This window comes from Rhinatrema bivittatum, chromosome 3 (genome assembly GCF_901001135.1).
Source record: "Rhinatrema bivittatum chromosome 3, aRhiBiv1.1, whole genome shotgun sequence".
NCBI lineage: Eukaryota > Metazoa > Chordata > Amphibia > Gymnophiona > Rhinatrematidae > Rhinatrema > Rhinatrema bivittatum.
The window spans coordinates 523354523-523375926 of NC_042617.1; the positions used below are offsets into that span (position 1 = coordinate 523354523).

The window sequence follows — 21404 nt, forward strand, 5'->3', positions numbered from 1 at the left end:
CATACCTGAAAGATGGAATCAAGCTTCAAAAGGGAGCGCTCGTCCTTCTCTAGTGGGGAGAGCAGTTTCAGCAGTTTATCCTCCATCAGAAAGCCCTGAGAAGGCAAGAAGAGAGTTTGTGTTTCATTACTCTACACAGTACTGCCGTCTCCCAAACAAAATGTTTCATTTTTAGGGTTTTCTAATTCCCTAAGCTAGAAGTGAAAGAAGTGAAACCTGTAAACATAGGTTTAACTTGGGCTGGGCAATTCTGACTTTTATTTATTAGCAATTCAAGTGTAAAAAAATTCTACTTAAACAAAAAAATGTATCTTTTATTGGAAAAATGCTTACATCTTGTGGACAAAATGTAGATTGCAATTCTGTGTTTCCTGTGGACTGATTTTTTTTTTTTTTGGTGGGGGAGAGAGCAAATTCTCATTGAAAAGGCCAGTATGAAGATCAAAATTGCTCAGCCCTAGTTTATAGCTAAGCTTTGCCACTCAACATTATTTATTTACAATAGTAGGAAATACTCTTAACAGGTTGAAACACTCTCAGCAGGTCATTTTAGGGATAGGAAATTTGACCCATATTCCCTGCTTCCTATGAGCACATCTTTCAAAACTGTCAGCAGGTCATCAGCTGCGCATGAAAGTAGGCCTGCGGAAATTTATATTAATATTTTACAAACTGTATAGAGGGAGTCACAGGTTATAAAATACCATGCATTTTGGCCCTGAAAGTATGTGAGTATGTTTCAATACATGGGTATATTTGTAATGCACATACAGGTGAATTTTAAAAGGCCGGCTCATGCCAAACCTGGGAGGTACGCGAATAAGTTTGGCCAGTGCATGCCGAGCAGATTTTAAAAGCCGCCCAGATTTGCGTGTATCTCCTGCTACATGCACAAATGAAAAGTTCAAAAAATGGACAGGGCGTGGACATGGGTCTGGGTGGGACATGGGAGTTTCTGGATTTCACATTGAAATTAGCATGTGCCGGAGTCTCCTGCCATTTAACTCTACTTTTGCTATAGATAACAGGCTACTTATAAAATAAAGACAAATAGACAGATCTTCAGGGTATTAAGTGTTGGGGCTAACAGGAAAGAAAGCAGAGAGAGCCCCGGCGTCAATCGCTAGCGACTGCATCACAAAGAAACGTGAAAAACCGCAAGAGAAAGTTTTCCAAACTAGTCCAAAAACAGGAGGCTTACTGACCGCGATGCTGCAGTTCTGTGGAAATGCAGAGACTGAAGAGGGATTCCGCATGAACACATGGTATAGGGCATCCTAGGCATGCTCAATGTGGCCAAGTCAAAGTTCTAGAAACTTTGACATAAGGTTTTTGTATTGGGGCACCATCTGATGATGTCACCCAAGTGTGAGGACTACCATCCTGCTTGTCCTCGGAAAAGAGAGGCTATTAAATTAGGGGGGATTGGGAGTCCTTTTCCTTACCTGGGTGAACTAGTAACGGACTGGGGAAAATAGTAATGGTGTCAGCGCACATGTGTTTTAAAATTCCCCCCACTTACGCAGTAGAAGAGGCAATTGCTTGCATAAGTGCACATCCATTTAAAATAGTGTGCACATGTGCATGCGTTCAGTCTATTTTTTTTTTAATCCTTTATTTTTCATTTTGTCAAATAAGTAACCAATACTGAGAACAGGTACACATCAAATGAGAGTGCAACGCAGTTATCCCCCCTTCCCCCCAGCCCCACTCTGGTAGGTGAGAACCACAATGGTGACATCAGCAACATCGGTAATGTGAACAATATTATTATACCTATTATTATTATTATTATCCTTATCATGGGAGATTTCGCCCCCTGGTCTATATGCAGATCAAGGATTAGAGACATGACAGTGCTCTGCTGCAGCACTAGGATCTCAGGGTGCTGATTAATATATCTCAAAAAGCCTGTTCCGTGCATTGGTGCTGAGAGATAAAAGGAACACTGACCATTTGTCCATGAACTCCTTGTATTTAGCAGGGGTCGATCTCTTGGCTGTGATATGTTCATAGATAGCTGTGTGGTGCAATTTCACTCTCCAGGATGTCACCGTGGGTGGGTCTTCCTTTAGCCACATTTCCAGAGTCACTTTTTTTGCCAGCCAGAGGGCGTGTTGCAGAAACACCCTCTGTCCACTTGAGACTGAAACCGGTAGATTGTTCATCACCTCAAACAGACATAAGCATGGGTCGTCCGTTAGGGATGTGCCCAAGAGGCCATTAAGAAAACTCAGAATACTTCGCAAGTACCCGTGCATTTCACCGCAGCTCCAAAATTGGTGGAAAAGTGTGCCTTCTGCAATCAGGCATTTGATGCAAGTGTAACTGGGTGTCAATTTGACCTTATAGGCCCAGGTTCGAGAGACATATAAGAAACTTATATTGTGTTTCCCTTAATAACACATTGTTGGACACCTGTTTGAGGCTGGCAAAACAACACTCCAGGGCTTCGGGAGCGATATTGCAGTTCATCTCCTTGGTCCATCGCTCCGCCAGCCCCGATAGCGATCCTGGAACAACTAGTCCACCTAGCGCCCGTTTCAAAGTGGTGCATGTGGTAGACTGGTTTGTGGGGTGGAAAAGAATTTAGCAAAAATTGGCACATTAAGCGTATTAGATCTAGGTAGCAGGTCATGTTCAATGAAGTGTCAAGCCTGTAAATACATGTAAAATTCCTTATTAGACAGGCCATAGGTTTGCCAAAGGACGTCAGAGGGGAGCACCCGTCCTGTTTCATTGTGAAGAAATTGAGGAAGAAATTCCAATCCTTTAGTTTCCCAGGCAGTGAGTACCGAGTGTCCAAGTCCCGGGGAGAAATTAGGATGACCACGAATCGAGAGAAAAGGAGACACTTCCCAGGAGACTCCAAGGTGGCAGCATAATCAACGCCACGCGAGCCTGCAGTTTAAGAGAAAAGGGTTGTGGGAGATTTCCCTGGGCATGGTTGTACCGGCGGCGTGCAGTAAATTCTGAAGCTTCGTGGGGCCACAGCAAGCCTGAATAAAACTAGTAGGAGTAAACTTGTCGGAACATAATAGACAGTCTTGAACATGCCGAAGAAGGCAGGCTAAAATATATTTATTTATTTATTTCTAATTTTTATATACCGATATTCTTACATAAAATGTAAATCAAACCGGTTTACATAAAACAGAAAAAGCAGGAAATATAATTCCTTCATCTGATACAATGAACATTTATAACTAATCTATTTAACATGCTAAAGAAAAAGATAAAAACTTGGAGGAAAGGGTTAGTTACAAAGACAAAGGAATATTAAATGAGGCACCAAGGATTGCACGAAAGAGTGTACAAATGGGAAAACCCCTTTGTCGCACCCCTTCGTCGCGCGGCGCCTGATGGTGATGTGCTTTTTAACCGCCGACCAAGCTCTCGGTGACATCGTGGGAGGGGGCGTGGTCTCTCTCGCTCTCTTTCATCTCACCTCCCGATGTTCCTTCTTTTTTTGCAAAACGGTTTTTATTGGTTTTCAACATATACAATACAGTGTCAGACATGTAGCAAGCGTTTACCACAGTATCATACCCCCCCCTCCCCATGGTCAGCCCTACAGTCTCCGCCAACAGTCCAGGGGTCCCCATAAACATAGTCAGTCTCCAAGAGTGCTGACGTCTTAAGCATTCAAAATGTGGCTGCGAAGCCTATGTGGTAGTGATTGAATATATGAGTCCCAAGTACGTAGAAAACATCGATCTTGTTGAAAGGATGTAGCCGCCCATTGCTTGTCCATCAACATCAACTGATGAAATTGATTCCTCCATTGCCAATGTGAGGGGGGAGCGGCGGACTTCCAGTTGCAAAGGATAACCTTCTTCCCCACCGCAAAGCCCTTCCGCAGTAGCATGCGTGGTCCCTGTCCCCGAAGAAGATCCATTGGAATCTGTCCAAACAAGATCATACAAAGAGAACAAGGAAGAACAACATCCAAGAGCCTGGAAAGATATTGAATCATTCGCAACCAAAACTTCCGCACCAGGGAACACTCCCAAAACATATGAAGCAGAGTGCCCTCGGCCTTCTGACACTTCCCACAGATTCCAGTTGGCACAAGCTGATAGTAAACCGCCCTAACAGGTGGAATATAGGCCCTCCATAGGAATTTAAATTGCATTTCCCGATAATATGCATTGGAGGAGACAGTAGATAAATGACGAAAGCAGCTTCTTATCATAACCGCCGTTACCTCAGTACGACCCTCCCTGTGCCACCGGGTTTCTAAAACCGTGGCTATGTTGTTCTTTTGTTTCCCATTAGTTTTTTATAGAACTGAGATAGAGTGGGGGACTTTGAGGCAGATAAAGCAAAAAAGGTTTCCAAAGAGCCAAAATGTCTCAGCTCCTTGCTGACAGGGGACAGGGAATGGATATAATGACGTACTTGCAGATAGGAGAATACCTGCGTCGAGGGCAATCCATATTGCTGTGTTAACATGGAAAAAGATAACAACCTACCCTCTCCATCCAACAGGTGACCCAAATATATAACACCCCGATCAATCCACACTTTAAAACTAGTGGTCTGGGAGCCCGGGGTGAAATCGGGATTCCCCCGTAGGGGCAAAAAATAGGCACATACACGGGGAAGTTGCAGGATTTTCATTGTGACCCTCCATGTTACCCTAAAGGAACGAAGAGAGCCTCCACGGTGGGGGGGGGGGGGGGGGGTTAGGCAAACCCACCATGTCCCCCCTGCAGTACATACCCCAAGTCAACAGGGTCCACTATAGTTTGTTCCGCTGGTAGATTAAGATAGGCCGATTTACGCAGAAGCCAATCTCTGATAAGGCAGAGATTGCCTGCTAAATTATAGAGACGGAGATTAGGCACACTCAGGCCGCCAGAACCCCACCTCGTTTGCAAGCAGCGAAGGGGTATATGCGCCCGCCTCCCCTGCCACAAAAAACCCCGCAGAACTTTCTCCAATTGCCTTATATCGGATGCGTGCAAAATAAAGGGTAATTTTTGAAATAAAAAGAGCCATTGTGGCAAAATAATCATCTTGAATAGATTAAGCCGACCCAAAAGAGAGAGTGGCAAAGCCCGCCACGCCTCTAAGCGCTCTCTAGTTTTCCTCAAGAGCGGGGGTTACATTACATTTATATAAAGAGTGTAGTTGAATCGGAAGAAAAATACCCAGGTAACGAATTTGAGAGGTGGCCCATGTCATCGGAAAATCTGACCCCCAGCTTGCCTTAAGGGACAAAGGAAATGGTATGGCTTCTGACTTTCCCAGGTTCAGCTTAAATCCAGAGAAAGAGCCAAATTCTCGAAAGAGAGATAACAAAGAGGATAAGGATTCCCGGGGATGCGTCAAAAATACCAAGAGATCATCAGCGAAAGCTGCATATTTAAATGTCTCAGCCAGAAACCGGACCCCCTTAATATTTTGAGCAGCTTGTATCGCTAACAATGGCTCAAACTGTAAAACAAACAATAGTGGGGACAGAGGGCAACCCTGTCGCGTGCCCCGAGCAATGGAAAAGGATTCAGAGTGTGAGCCGTTCGCCACAATAGTAGCCAAGGGATTATGATATAGTAATTGTATGGCTTGGTAAAAAAAAACCTTAATCCCCACCTGGTGGAGTAGCGGGAACAAATAGCTCCATTCCACTCGGTCAAACGCCTTTTCGGCATCAAAGCTTACCACCAGATGGGGAATGTTTTCATTTTGACACAACGTCTTGGCGATTAACACCTTACGGATGTTAGTTAAGGCATATCTGTGGCGGACAAACCCCACTTGCCCAGGACCTAACAGAGTGGGGAGAATGGTGGCCAACCTATCTGCCATAATTTTAGCTAAAACTTTTTGGTCCACATTGAGTAATGAAATCGGGCGGTAGGAGCCAGGATACAGAGGGTCCTTACCCGGCTTAGGAATCAATGTTACCTGAGCGGTGTTCATATGGGGGGTATAGGAGCCACGCGTGATAAGGGCATTGAAATTATTAGTAAGAGGGCCGACCAGGGAATCCTGCAAAGACTTATAAAATTCGGCCACATAGCCATCTGGTCCCGGAGCTTTATATTTTGCCGCACCTTGGATGACTAAGCGAACCTCATCCTCCAAAATCGGGCTATTAAGCCACCCTTGCTGGTCCCCCGTAAGTCTGGGAATAGGTACCCGGGCACAGAACTGCTCACGAGTCATGGGACTAGTAGGTCCCTCCGAATACAAGGAGGCATAATAATCATGAAAGATGCGCAGTATGGAGGAGGTATCCCGCACCAGCTCCCCCCCCCCGGGGAGTATAAGGCCGAAATATGCCGGGAAGCCCGCTGCGATTTTACCAGGTTAGCCATCATTCTCCCCGGTTTATTCCCATATTGAAACAGGCGAAACTTATAATATGCCAGACTTTTTTTGGCCCGCTGGTGAATCAGGGTGTTAATCTCAGCCTGGAGGGCAAAATACTGAGTTCTATTCGTGGCCGTAGGGGACTGTTGCAGAACCTGTCCAGCCCGCCTCAGTTGATCATGGAGACACAATAATCTTTTGTCCATTAATTTCCTACGGCGAGCCACAAAAGCAATCACATCCCCCCTCAACACGGCTTGCGCCGTGTACCAAAACAATATCGGGTCAGATACGTGTTCTCTGTTAAATTGAAGATAATCATCCCATTTGGAACGGAGATAATCTTGGAAAGGGCGGTCCCCCACCAAATACTGGGGGAAGCGCCACCAATGGCCCGCAGAGGAGGAGGAGGAAGTCTGCACTTCCAACCATATTGGGGCATGGTCAGACACCACAATTTCATCAATATCCGCCTGAACCACATTCGTAAACAATTGAGGACTAATGAAAAAATAATCGATGCGAGACTGCGACGGATGAGCTCTGGACACATGTGTAAATGTTTTATCCATAGGATGCAGGAGATGCCAAGGATCTAGCAGATGGAGGGATACTTCTAAAAATTTTAGCCCCCGGCTAGGCAGCTGGGCAGTGGCGTGTACACCAACCCTGTCAAGAGCAGGGTCCCGGACGAAGTTAAAATCACCCCCAAGAATAAGATCTTGGTCTACATAGGGCAACAGAGAGCGATAAAGCTGTTGAAAAAAGCCCAAGGGCGGATTGTTAGGCGCATAAATGTTACATAAAATAACGGGCTTATGGTCCAGCTCCGCAACCAGGATCAGAAACCGCCCCTGAGGGTCCTTGATCTCCTGGTGGACCTGAAGGGGAACAGTTTTGCGAATTAATATGGCGACACCAGCAGACCGGGATGTCGCAGAGGCGAAATGAACCGCCCCCACCCATTGTTGGCGCAGCTTTTGATGCTCAAGATCACTAAGGTGTGTCTCCTGGAGAAATGCTACATCCGTCGCCTTCTTCTTTAAAACAGACAAAATTTTCGTTCTTTTAATTGGGGAGGTAATGCCACAGACATTCCAGGATACAAGTTTAAATGTTTGCTTAGACATACTTAGGTGATCCCAAGGGACCATTGCGATGTGTGAGAAAGCATGACAGAAATCAGGAAGCCAGATGGCCCTCCCAGCGGGAGCCACCAGGCCCAAACAGTAAGGGCAAACCCGTGAAAAGAATCCAGGAAAAAATACACAAAGACGGAAACCCAAATCCCACTTCCATAGAGCTGACCCCACGCACACACACCCCCCTCCTCCTTCCCTCGCCCAACCAACCCCTCATCCTAGGGTATATAACACCTCCCAAAGCCCTCCAAGAGGTCTAGAGGTCACTCTACACTAAACAGTCCCCCCACCGAGCAGCCCGACCCACCCAGCACCCCACCCTCACTGAACATACCAAGTGATGCATACAACTGGGCAAAAGTACAACAATAATTGAACCACAGTAACAGTAAAACATATAGAGCAGCCAAGATGAACAGGGCTGTTAAGGGAGAGATAAAATTAATGCAGTACAGAAAGACATTGGAGTCCCGCCACAGGTTTCAGATAGTGGGACCAGTGTGCCGAAAATCAGCACACGAAGCAATTTTGCGCCGCGATAGCCGGCAAACTCCCAGTCTGTCAGACCCCAAAAAACAGCGCAGATTTAGAAGAGAATTTGAAAACATCAAAACCAAAGGCGGTGCTGTCAGGCGCACGCCGAACCAATCTCCCAATGAAGACATCGATAACTGCGAAGTGGCATCGCAGGGTTCCCGGAGACTCAGGAAACGGCGGGTGGCAGCTTCGGGGACGTCTCACAGTCGTCAGCGAATTTAGAGGCCTCTCCCGGGTCAGTAAACCATTTCACGCCGGCATTGGTAGGGACCCGAAGTTTGCCGGGTAGATGAGCATCGCCTTGATCCCCAGCGCATGTAGGCGCGAGCAGGTAGGTGCCATTGCGTGACGTTGTTGGGCTACCGCCGCCGACAAATCCTGAAAAATCAGGACTTTCTGATTATCATATTGCAGCGCCTTACCTCCTCTTGTGGCTGCTAAGATTTCGGCTTTGTGGAGAAAGTTTAATACCTTCACAATGATTACCCGGGGGCGGGGATCGGCCGGCTTCTTCAGGCCTAACCTGTGCGCGCGTTCAACGCGCAAGGGGCCGTGGGTGTTAGAAAGCTGGAGCACCGAAGGGAGCCACTTCTCAAAAAATGCTGGTAACTCGCGGTCAGGTAAGCTCTCCTGGAGGCCCACAAATCGTAAATTCGACCGCCAGGACTGGTTTTCAAGGTCCTCCATGCGGTCAGACTGGCGATGCACCATTTTCTTAAGGGCCTCGAGCTCACTTTGCACGGACTGGTGGCCATCTTGTAAATCAGAGATCCTCTGTTCCGCCTTGGCAAAACGAGTCTCAAATGATTGCAAGGACGACGAGAGGTCAGACAATTTGGAGGAAATCATGGATAATTCAGGTTTTAGAATTTCCTGCATCGCCTGTTTAATCTCGGCTAGGCTTGCCGGCGGGGCGGTTTCCGGGGAAGAATCCTCCCCCTCGATCATGGCTTCTGAAGGCCGCACCCGATCCTTGTCTTTCTCTCGATCTTTCTTCAGTTGCCGGGTAGTCATGGTCGTCCGATTGACTCAAATCGCTGAGACTGATACTGCGGTTGTAGTTCCGATGTTTATCACCACATTAAGGTGCCAGATGGGTCCAGATACTCGGCAGGGGCCCTGAGAAGGGAAACTGTGCGTCCTTCCCCTTCACAGCATCACGTGACCTCTCCCGATGTTCCTTCTTATTTTTATTTTTGTTTCAGGTTGGAATAAAATTAATTGCGGCGGCCTAAGATGGGAAAAAAGGCCTCCCCGCTCATCGGCGCCTGATCTTGAGGCGCCCCTCAACCGCCGACCAAGCTCTCGGTGACGTCCTGTATGTTTGGGCAATCCATTCCCCCCTTTTCCCAGGGGGACTGTAGAGTAGTCAATGTGATCTGTGCCCTTTTACCCCTCCAGAGGAATAGTCTCAGACTATTCCTCTGGAGGGGTAAAAGGGCATGTGCTTCCGTAGGAGTATAGAGCCAGCATGGGAGCTCCATCACTTTGAATAGTTGGATTCTGCCACTGATGGATAAGGGAAGCACCCTCCAATGTTCCATTCTTTCTTTGGTCTTAAGAAGCATAAGCATTATATTACATTTATAGATATTCGCTACATTAGTGGGGATCTTAATGCCCAAATATCTCATTTCCTTGTCTACCCACCGGAGTGGGAAGGGGCCCGGCCAGCTACTCCTAAGCGAGCCTGTTACATCCAGCGCCTCAGACTTATCTAAATTAATTTTGAGGCCTGAAAAGACACCAAAGTGTCGTTGGTGGTCCATCACCCTCGGCAAGGATCGTAGGAGGTCAGTCAAGTACACCAGCACATCAGCAGCAAACGCTGCAATTTTAAAAGATTCCCTTTGCTTTGTGAAGCCCCCGATTTCTGGGTCTGTGGTAATTTTCCTAAGTAAAGGGTCTAGGGATAGGATGTAGAGCAGTGGAGATAGCGGGCACCCCTGTTGAGTCCCACGTTGGATGTCGAAACTGCTCAACATGTCTCCATTAGCCAGGATACAGGAGGAAGGATCCTGATATAGTAATGAGATATTGTGCATTATATCACCCTCCAACCCATAGTGTTTCAAGACAGAAAATAAATATGGCCAGGCTACCCTATCAAACACCTTTTCGGCGTTGAACCCCACAAGCCAGTGCTGGCGTCCCCCTAGATCTAAAATGTGCCATTGCCATCCACAGACATATAATGTGTTTGCCGGACGTCTTGCCTTGGACAAACCCAGCTTGTTCTTAGGAGATCCAATGAGGCAGTACCATGTGTAACCGGGTGACTATGATCTTTGTGAATGGCTTAGTGTCAAAGTTCAAAAGAGAAATGGGACGATAAGACGCTGGCTGGAGTGGATCTTTCCCGCCCTTAGGAAGGACTGTACTATATGCTAAAGTGGCGTTTTTTGGGAGTGCCCCTTGTTCATCTGCCACCCGGAAATATTCCTGTAGGTCGGCACCCAGTTCTTTGTTTACTATCTTGTAGTATTCTGCATTGCACCCATCCGGTCTCGGGGTCTTATGAGTTGCGCTGTTCTTAATCCCATATTCTATCTCCTGTACGCCGATTGGCCTATTGAGCAATTCCAGCTGCTGAGGGGACAGCGTGGGCAGGATCAACCCATGGAAAAACAGCCTTTCCTGTGTCTCTGCCTTTCTCATGTCTTCTGCAGTGTATAAGTCCCTGTAAAACTCCCTGAAGATGTCACATATTGCCGCTGCAGAGCTATGTCTAACCCCTTTAGTGTCTAATAATTCAGTGATATAGGTTTGTCCCCGTTGGGCTTTAACTAGGGTGGCCAAAAGTTTTCCCGCCTTGTTGCCAAAGCGATATAGGTGGTGTGAGGCGAAGAGCATAGACCTTTCCGTTTTCTGATGGATGTAGCTATTTAAGGAGATTAACATCTCCCTGTACAACTTTTTATTGTGGGTGGAAGGATACCGGATTAAGCGGACCTTTGCCTTTCGTAGTTCTTGTTCCAGTTATTTATTTATTTATTTATTTATTTATTTTTAATTTTTATATACCGAAGTTCTTGTATGGGCTACAAATCAATCCGGTTTACATAAAACGAAGAACTGCTCAACAGAGAGCGGAGCTTTACATGGAACCGAGGAACATATGGAACAGTATAACTGATTGACAATTTAACATAGTGCTAAATAAAGTAATAATAGTTTAACTGGAAATAAATAAAGCAATATAATATTTTATAAAGACAGTTTAACTGTTTAACGTATCAATAAATATAAATATAAGCAATACCAAATATATATATAAAATATAGTAAATTTTTGAGCTCAACGGTAATTGTCCAGTAGCAGATTCTAAAAATAGTACTTGATGCAGTGTCCATAATTAGGGTAATTAGGATACTTAGGAATTGGGAAGTCTGTTCGTCACCGTAAAATTAATCGTCTGGGAAAGCTTGTTGGAAGAGAAATGTCTTCAATCTTTTTTTGAATTCTTGATGACTGGGTTCTAGTCTAAGATCTGGGGGAAGCATATTCCACTGGTGAGGGCCTGCTGAAGATGCGCTCGTTTGCTCAATGATGATTTAATTTGTGGAGCCTGCAGTGTTCCTCTGTATGCGCTTCTGATTGGTCTGGAGGAGGTGTGTGGTTGTAGTTGAGAGCTTAATGAGATGGGAGCTAGTTTATTTGTCGCTTTGTGGATGATAGTGAGTACCTTATAGAGTATCCTTTGTTTAATGGGGAGCCAATGTAAGTTCCGGAGGATTGGGGTGATATGATCTTTTTTGTTGGTGCTAGTTAGAATTCTAGCCGCTGAATTCTGAACCATCTGTAATGGTTTGATAGTGTTGGCGGGTATACCTAGTAGCAAGGAGTTGCAATAGTCGAGTTTAGAAAGAATGATGGATTGTAGTACTAGCCTGAAGTCGGAGAAGTGAAGGAGGGGTTTAAGTTTTTTGAGGACTTGCAGTTTGTAAAAGCAGTCCTTTGTGGTATTGTTTACGAACTTTTTTAGGTTTAGATGATTATCAAGCCATGCTCCAAGGTCTCTGACGTCAGATGAGAATGAGTTGTTTGTGTTTGGTAGAGAAAGGCTGGAAGAGATTGTGCGTGGATCCTGGGAGACAATGAGCATTTCGGTTTTATTAGCATTCAATACTAAGTTGAGGCTTGAGAGTAGGTTTTTGATGGGCTGTAGGCATTCGTTCCAGTACGTGATGGTTTTTTGAAGGGATTCTGTAATCGGAAGGAGGATTTGTATGTCGTCTGCGTAGAGGTAATGGGTGAGCTTAAGGTTTGAGAGTAGATGGCAGAGAGGGAGGAGGTAGATATTGAATAAGGTAGGTGAAAGTGATGATCCTTGTGGGACTCCTTGCTCTGTTAAGATTGGATGCGATTCTTTGTTGTTTATTCTTACTTTGTAGAATCTGTTGCTTAAGAAGGATTGGAACCAACTAAGGGCTGTGCCTTTGATCCCTATGTTGGCTAGTTGGTCTATTAGAGTGGAGTGTTTTACCGTATCAAATGCAGCGGAAAGATCCAGAAGAATAAGCAGGTAAGATTGTTTATTCTCCAGATTAACGAGGATTGTGTCAGTGAGAGATAGTAAGAGAGATTCGGTGTTTAGGCGTTTTCGGAATCCATATTGGGCTGGGGATAGAATGTTATGATCTTCCAAATAATCTGATAGTTGCTTGTTGACAATTTTTTCCATCAGTTTAGCTATAAGTGGTAAGTTTGCGATGGGTCTAAAATTGGCAGGGTCTGAAGGGCAGGCGTTTGGTTTCTTTAGTAGTGGTTTCAGTATTGCCAATTTTAACTGGTTAGGAACTAAACCTTGAGAAAGGGATGCGTTGATAATTTCTGCAATTGGTTTTGAGATGGTGTTTGGTATGGCGATGAGGAGATTTGTTGGTATTGGGTCTGATGGGTGGGAGGAAGGTTTGAATTTTTTGAGTGTGTTTTCAATCTCCAGTGAAGAAGTGAGCTCGAAAGAATCCAGGCTTGTGGTTTGTTGTGTCAGGGATGTGAGGTGGTGTGTTAGGGTAAGGCTGTTGTAAGTGATGGTTTGAGTAAGGTTGGTGATTTTTGTTTTGAAGTAGTTGGCTAGTTCGTTTGCTTTGTTGAGAGCTTGGTGGTCTGGGATAGTAGGAGGAGATGGTTTGGTTAAAGAGGAGAAGTAAGTGAATAGAGCTTTTGAGTCGAATATAAAGTGGTGTATTTTTTCTCTGTAGAATTCTTTCTTAGTTCTAAGGATTGTGTTCCTGTAGTTGAGGAGGGATTTGTAGATGGCATGTGTTGAGGTGGTTGGGTTTTTTCTCCAGCTTTGTTCTTTTTTTCTAAGTGATTGTTTAAGGGATTTAAGTTCGTGTGTAAACCAAGGTTTCCTATTGTCTAGTGTAGGTTGTATGGTTTTGGTTGTAGTTGGGCAGATTTGATCTGCAATTTTATTGTTAATATTGATCCAAGAGGTAGTTGCAGTTGTTGGGTCTGTGAGGTCTAGTTGCTTTAATGCTTCAGTCATTTTCTCACTGAGTATGTCTGGCGAGCATGGTTTCCTGAAGTGGATAGTGGTTTTGTTAGTAGTTTGAGGTGGTGGGTTGTTGATATTGAGGGTTGTGTGGATAACTTTGTGGTCTGACCATGGAACTGGTGAGCAAGTGGGGTTGGTATGAATATTAAAGGGTTCATTAATAAAGATGAGGTCCAGAGTGTGGCCTGCCTTGTGGGTAGAACTGTTGATAATTTGAGTAAAGCCCAAATGGTTGAGAGAGGAAAGAACTGTTTGGCAGTTGATGGATTGTGGAGAGGCATCTACGTGTAAATTAAAGTCTCCGAGGATTATGGCAGGTTTGTCGACGTTTATGTGTTTGGCTATAAGTTCTATCAGTAGAGAGGGATCCGATTCTAATGTTCCTGGTGGTGCGTAGATTAAAGCTATTTGGATATGTTCAGATTTAAAGAGTGAGAATTCTAGTTTGTTGGAGGAATTGGTAAATTGTAAGGTAATATTAAGACCTTTTTTTGCTGCTAGAAGAAGACCTCCACCTCTTTTTTTGGGTCTTGGGACGGAGAATAAGTCGTAAGATTGTATGGGCAGTTGATTTATGAGTACTGTATCTGTGAGTTTTAGCCATGTCTCTGTAACTGCACAGATATCTGGGTTGGCTTTTATGAGGTAGTCGCTGAGGATGTCCATTTTTTTGGAGAGCGATTGAGCGTTGAATAGTGTTAAGGTAAATAATGAGAGTCCTAGGAATTGTGTTATAGGTGAAATCATTATTGGTAATAGTCTTTGTTGTCGTGTGATGTGATGAATTGCAGGTTTTGTGTGTTTTCTGATTTTGTGCCAGATTTTAGGGATGGAGCAGAGGTGCATTATTGTGGCTCAATTAGTTGGGAACAGAGGCTGGATGGTTGCTGGTGAGGTTGGATGAGCGCTGGTGAGGCTGGATGAGCGCTGGTGAGGCTGGATGAGTGCTGGTGAGGCTGGATGGTTGTTGACGCTGTTACTTGCAAGCTGGCGAGTCTGGGTGAGTGTTGAGGAAGCAAGTATGAGTATGAGCTTGCCGTTGCTAGGTTGTTAAGTATGTAGGATGGTGTTGATCTTACTGTCTGCGGTGGTCTGCACTCCGGTCTGCACTAAGGGGCGCACAAAGGGGCCAGCCCCTTTGACGCGCTCCTTCGACGTGTGGCGTTCGACGCGTGGCGTCTGGGTGGTTTGTGCTTTAAATGGCTACTTGGACTCAACTGATTGGCTGCCTTGCAGCCGTCTGTTGGGCGTGTCCCTCTGAGGTGGAGGGAGGACCTTTGTTGCTTGTTTTAGGCCCCGGTTTCGGTCGCGCTGTCGGCGCTGAGGCCGCCCGGGTGGGGAGTGAAGTTTGCTGACCTTCCCCCGGCGGGGCTCGGCGCCGATTGCGCAGGTCCTCCCCAGCTGTAGCGGCAGCGGCAAGGTAAAGGAGATGGCGCCGAAGAGAGCCGCGATTTAAATCTCCGCAGGGCCGGCTCTGATTGGGTTAGCTGAAGCGGAGGCGGGACATGAGTCTCGGCGCGTTTTTTTCTTTTTTTATACCTTTGCTGCTTGTTTTAGGCCCCGGTTTCGGTCGCGCTGTCGGCGCTGAGGCCGCCCGGGTGGGGAGTGAAGTTTGCTGACCTTCCCCCGGCGGGGCTCGGCGCCGATTGCGCAGGCCCTCCCCAGCTGTAGCGGCAGCGGCAAGGTAAAGGAGATGGCGCCGAAGAGAGCCGCGATTTAAATCCCCGCAGGGCCGGCTCTGATTGGGTTAGCTGTAGCGGAGGCGGGACTTGAGTCTCGGTGCGTTTTTTTCTTTTTTTATACCTTTGCTGCTTGTTTTAGGCCCCGGTTTCGGTCGCGCTGTCGGCGCTGAGGCCGCCCGGGTGGGGAGTGAAGTTTGCTGACCTTCCCCCGGCGGGGCTCGGCGCCGATTGCGCAGGCCCTCCCCAGCTGTAGCGGCAGCGGCAAGGTAAAGGAGATGGCGCCGAAGAGAGCCGCGATTTAAATCCCCGCAGGGCCGGCTCTGATTGATCCAAAATATGCTGATTAAGCAATTTGGCTTTCCTGATCACATATGCTATGATTTCCCCCCTCATCACCGCCTTACCCGCGGCCCAGAATAAGCATGGGTTAACTTTATGCTGTTCATTGTTTAAAGTGTAGGCCGCCCATTTCTCTCTGAGGTAGACTTGGAAGTCCGGGTTGTTTGCTAAATGAGAAGGAAACCTCCACATAAGTTGTTTGCCAGTCTCTGCCCCCCATTTCACCTCCATCCAGATTAGAGAATGATCTGAGAATTCTGGGAGGCCAATCTCCGCCCGTTGCACCTGTGCAAAGCTTCCCCTGGAATAGAGAATATAGTCTATCCTAGACATAGTCATGTGTGCCCGGGACACGTGCGTATAATCTGCCTCCTCGGGCTGCATAGTTCTCCAAATGTCTAGGAGTTGCAAATGATTGCAGAAGTACGAAATCCCCTTATTTTACCCCAACGCTGTTGTGGCCATCTGTGAGGACCTGTCCAAGACAGGATCTACCACACAGTTGAAGTCTCCAGCCACCATCAGGGGACCTTGTGCCACCCTTAATCGTTCCTGCATTAAGGTTGTAAAAAAGACGTGTGAATAGACGTTGGGGGCATAGACACTACATATGGTAGTGACCCTTCCGCTGATTTTCCCAACCACTATAAGGTACCACCCCAGGTTGTTCTCAGTAGTGGAGAGCCATTCCCATGCGACCCGTTTGCCTATTAGGATCGCCACCCCTCCTTTTCTATGGACCGCTGCAGCTGAAGAGACTTCTCCCACCCAGTCCTTTTTCAACTTTCTATGCTCTAAAGTGGTTAGGTGTGTCTCCTGAATGCATGCGACCTGGGCTTTACGCCTACGGAGGGATGCCAACAGTTTTGTGCGTTTTACCGGAGATCCTATTCCTGCCACGTTCCAGGATACAAAGCGAATGTATTCACCCATATTTAATCCAGAAAAGTCTTCTGACAAAAACCTGTTTCAATACTGTTAGATTCAACTCCCCCCAGCCTAGGAGTTGAACCCTAGATGTACCCTCCATGTCCTGAGATTGTGTGTTGAGGCCATTTCGTCTTCCACTAAGTTGTGTACCTCCATGGGGCCAAGGTTAAGAACATAAGAACATAAGAAATTGCCATGCTGGGTCAGACCAAGGGTCCATCAAGCCCAGCATCCTTTTTCCAACAGAGGCCAAAACCAGGCCACAAGAACCTGGCAAGTACCCAAACACTAAGAAGAACCCATGCTACTGATGCAATTAATAGCAGTGGCTATTCCCTAAGTATAATTGATTAATAGCCATTAATGGACTTCTCCTTCAAGAACTTATTCAAACCTTTTTTGAACCCAGCTACACTAACTGCACTAACCACCTCCTCTGGCAACAAATTCCAGAGCTCTATTGTGCGTTGAGTGAAAAAGAATTTTCTCCGATTAGTCTTAAATGTGTTACTTGCTAACTTCATGGAATGCCCCCTAGTCCTTCTATTATTCGAAAGTGTAAATAACCGAGTCACATCTACTCGTTCAAGACCTCTCATGATCTTAAAGACCTCTATCATATCCCTCCTCAGCCGTCTCTTCTCCAAGCTGAACAGCCCTAACCTCGTCAGCCTTTCCTCATAGGGGAGCTGTTCCATCCCCTTTATCATTTTGGTTGCCCTTCTCTCTACCTTGTCCATCGCAACTATATTTATTTATTTATTTTATTTATTTTAAGTTTTTCTATACCGGCATTCGCGATAAATATCGCATCATGCCGGTTTACATTTAACAAGTGGATAGGGAACAAAAAGGTAAAAAATAACATTGATCCTAATAATAGTAATAAATAATGATAATAGTAATGATAAAACATTAACACATTAAACAAGAGAAAGGCTAAGGAATGCAGTTACAATAAAACAAGGGAGTAATACAACTTGGAGCATAGAAAAAGAAGCAGGGGATTAAATAGAGAGAGTATATATGTCAGACAATGTGCTTTATCTTTTTTGAGATGCGGCGACCAGAATTGTACACAGTATTCAAGGTGCGGTCTCACCATGGAGCGATACAGAGGCATTATGACATTTTCCGTTCTATTAACCATTCCCTTCCTAATAACTCCTAACATTCTATTTGCTTTTTTGACTGCTGCAGCACACTGAGCTGACGATTTTAAAGTATTATCCACTATGATGCCTAGATCTTTTTCCTGGGTGGTAGCTCCTAATATGGAATCTGGCATCGTGTAACTACAGCAAGGGTTATTTTTCCCTATATGCAACACCTTGCACTTGTCCACATTAAATTTCATCTGCCATTTGGATGCCCAATCTTCCAGTCTTGCAAGGTCCTCCTGTAATGTATCACAGTCTGCTTGTGATTTAACTACTCTGAATAATTTTGTATCATCTGCAAATTTGATAACCTCACTCGTATTCCTTTCCAGATCATTTATATATATATTGAAAAGCACTGGTCCAAGTACAGATCCCTGAGGCACTCCACTGTTTACCCTTTTCCACTGAGAAAATTGACCATTTAATCCTACTCTCTATTTCCTGTCTTTTAACCAGTTTGTAATCCACGAAAGGGCATCGCCTCCTATCCCATGACTTTTTAGTTTTCGTAGAAGCCTCTCATGAGGGACTTTGTGAAATGCCTTCTGAAAATCCAAATACACTACATCTACCGGTTCACCTTTATCCACATGTTTATTAACCCCTTCAAAAAAATGAAGCAGATTTGTTAGGCAAGACTTCCCTTGGGTAAATCCATGTTGACTGTGTCCCATTAAATCATGTCTTTCTATATGCTCTACGATTTTGATCTTGAGAATAGTTTCCACTATTTTTCCCGGCACTGAAGTCAGGCTCACTGGTCTATAGTTACCCGGATTGCCCCTGGAGCATTTTTTAAATATTGGGGTTACATTGGCCACCCTCCAGTCTTCAGGTACAATGGATGATTTTAATGATAGGTTACAAATTTTAACTAATAGATCAGAAATTTCATTTTTAATTCCTTCAGAACCCTAGGATGCATACCATCCGGTCCAGGTGATTTGCTACTCTTTAGTTTGTCAATCTGGCCTACTACATCTTCCAGGTTCACAGTGATTTCGTTCAGTTCGTCTGAGTCATCACCCCTGAAAACCATCTCTGGAACTGGTATCTCACCAACATCCTCATTAGTAAACACGGAGGCAATAATTCATTTAGTCTTTCTGCAATGGCCTTATCTTCCCTAGGAGCCCCTTTAACCCCTCTGTCATCTAATGGTCCAACCGACTCCCTCACAGGTTTCTTGCTTTGGATATATTTTAAAAAGTTTTTATTATGAGTTTTTGCCTCTATGGCCAACTTCATTTCAAATTCTCTCTTCGACTGTCTTATCAATGTTTTATACTTACCTTGACAATGCTTATGTTTTATCCTATTTTCTTCACATGGATCCTTCTTCCAATTTTTGAAGGATGTTTTTTTGGCTAAAATAGCCTCTTTCACCTCACCTTTTAACCATGACTGTAATCGTTTTGCCTTCCTTCCACCTTTCTTAATGCGCGGAATACATATAGACTGCGCCTCTAGGATTGTATTTTTAAACAATGTCCAAGCCTGTTGAACACTTAACCTTTGCAGCTGCACCTGTCAGTTTTTTTCTAACTATTTTCCTCATTTTATCAAAGTTTCCCTTTTTAAAATTTAGTGCTAGAGCTGCAGATTTACTTATTGTCCCCCTTCCAGTTATTAGTTTAAATTTGATCATGTTATGATCACTGTTGCCAAGTGGCCCCACCACCGTTACTTCTTTCACCAAATCTTGCGTTCCACTAAGAATTAAATCTAAAATAGCTCCCTCTCTTGTTGGTTCCTGAACCAATTGCTCCATGAAGCAATCATTTATTACATCCAGGAACTTTATGTCTCTAGCAAGTCCTGATGTTACATTTACCCAGTCAATATTGGGGTAATTGAAATCTCCCATTATTATTGCACTGCCAAATTGGTTAGCTTCCCTGATTTCTCTTAGCATTTCATCATCTGTCTGACCATTTTGTCCAGGTGGACGGTTGTATACTCCTATCACTATACTCTTACCCAACACACATGGGATTTCTACCCATATAGATTCTACTGAGCATTTACTCTCTTGTATGATCTTTATCCTGTTGGACTCTATACCCTCCCGGACATAAAGTGCCACACCCCCACCAAGTTGATCCTCCCTATCATTGCGATATAATTTGTACCCTGATATAGCACTGTCCCATTGGTTATCCTCCTTCCACCAAGTCTCTGTGATGCCAATTATGTCACTCTCATCATTTGCTGCTATACACTCTAACTCTCCCATCTTACTTCTTAGACTTCTGGCATTGGCATATAGACATTTCAAAGTGTGGTTTTTGCTTGTTTTAACAACCTGCTTTTCAGTTGTTTGGGATAATTTGGAAATCATTAGCTTTGGTGATTTTTTACATATAGGCATATGAACTATGTTTGCTTTTGACGGAACCTCTCTGTTGGGATGCCCTAACTCTCCTGTTTCATTAGTATCCTTCAAGGATACATTTCTCTGAACCATGCACTGCTGAGTGACTGTCGGCTTTCCCCCTTGTTCTAGTTTAAAAGCTGCTCTATTTCCTTTTTGAAAGTTAGTGCCAGCAGCTTGGTTCCACTCTGGTTAAGGTGGAACCAGTCCTTTCGGAAAAGTCCCCTTTCCCCAAAAGTTTCCCCAGTTCCTTACAAAGCTGAATCCCTCTTCCCTGCACCATCGTCTCATCCACGCATTGAAACTCTGGAGCTCTGCCTGCCTCTGGGGACCTGCACGTGGAACAGGAAGCATTTCAGAGAATGCCACCCTGGAGGTTCTGGATTTCAGCTTCCTACTTAAAACCCTAAATTTGGCTTCCAGAACCTCTCTCCCACATTTTCCTATGTCGTTGGGGCCCACATGTACCACAACATCCGGCTCCTCCCCAGCACTGTTGGGGAGGGGCACTGTTGGTGCCCACATGTACCACGACAGCCGGCTCCTCCCCAACACTGTCCCCCTCTTCCCACCCTACACTCCCCTCCCCCTCCCTGTCCCAAACTCTGCAATCTGTCCCTGGGTACAGAAAACCTCCCCTGGAGAGGGGAGACCACATTTCAATCCGGACCAGTCCTCCCTCCCAAACCACATGAACACAGAACATCTGGTGGATAAAAAACGGAAAAGTAACTTATACAAAAGGTCCTTGTCGGCTGTTGCTGCCTGCCGGTCATGTTTGACCTTTCTATTTTACCAGAATCTGAGAGCTGCTGATGCTCCGTCGCAGGAAAGTGGCCCCCTCAGTTGGCCAGGCTTATGGAGCCTCAGGCTCAGTTTGAGAGTCCAAAAACTGCTGAGCACTGCTGGCTGTATCAAATGTGCGCCAAGCCCCCTTATATTCCATCCATAGTATAGCTGGATATTGCAGCAAAAATTTTATGCTTTTCTTAAACAATGTGCTACAAATTGCGAAATATTCTCTTCGCTTGGCAGACACCCCTGCGGAGAAGTCTTGGAAGATTAAGATTTTTTCTCCCTCATGTTCCAATGCGGCTACTTTCCAGTATGCATGGAGAACAGTCATTTTGTGGGTATAGTTCAGGAAGTGGGCTATAACCACCCACGGTCTGGCACTTCCCGATTGGCGGGCCCCCAAGTGATGCGCCCGTTCTACCACACAGTGACCTCTGAGGTTCTGAAGGCCCAAAGCATCTAGTAGCCATCCCTTCAGGATAGGGACCAGGTTCCTGTCAGATATCGATTCAGGGAGGGCTACAAACAGCAGGTTGTTTCTGCGGGACCTATTCTCAAGGTCCTCCACCTTTGCTTCCAATGCTCTTACTTGCTTCTCTAAGGTACTCTGGTGCTGTT

The 21404-nt window shown here is 45.4% G+C and overlaps 1 protein-coding gene across 1 annotated transcript in view; it reads right to left on the minus strand.

Annotated features, from left to right (window-relative positions):
* The window catches only part of DRC1 (dynein regulatory complex subunit 1), a 310180-nt gene that overhangs the window by 60853 nt on the left and 227923 nt on the right, over positions 1-21404 (minus strand). Inside the window, exon 12 of the mRNA XM_029596255.1 lies at positions 6-95. Coding sequence (XP_029452115.1) covers positions 6-95 — 90 coding nt within the window. The remainder of the gene's footprint in view (positions 1-5; positions 96-21404) is intronic.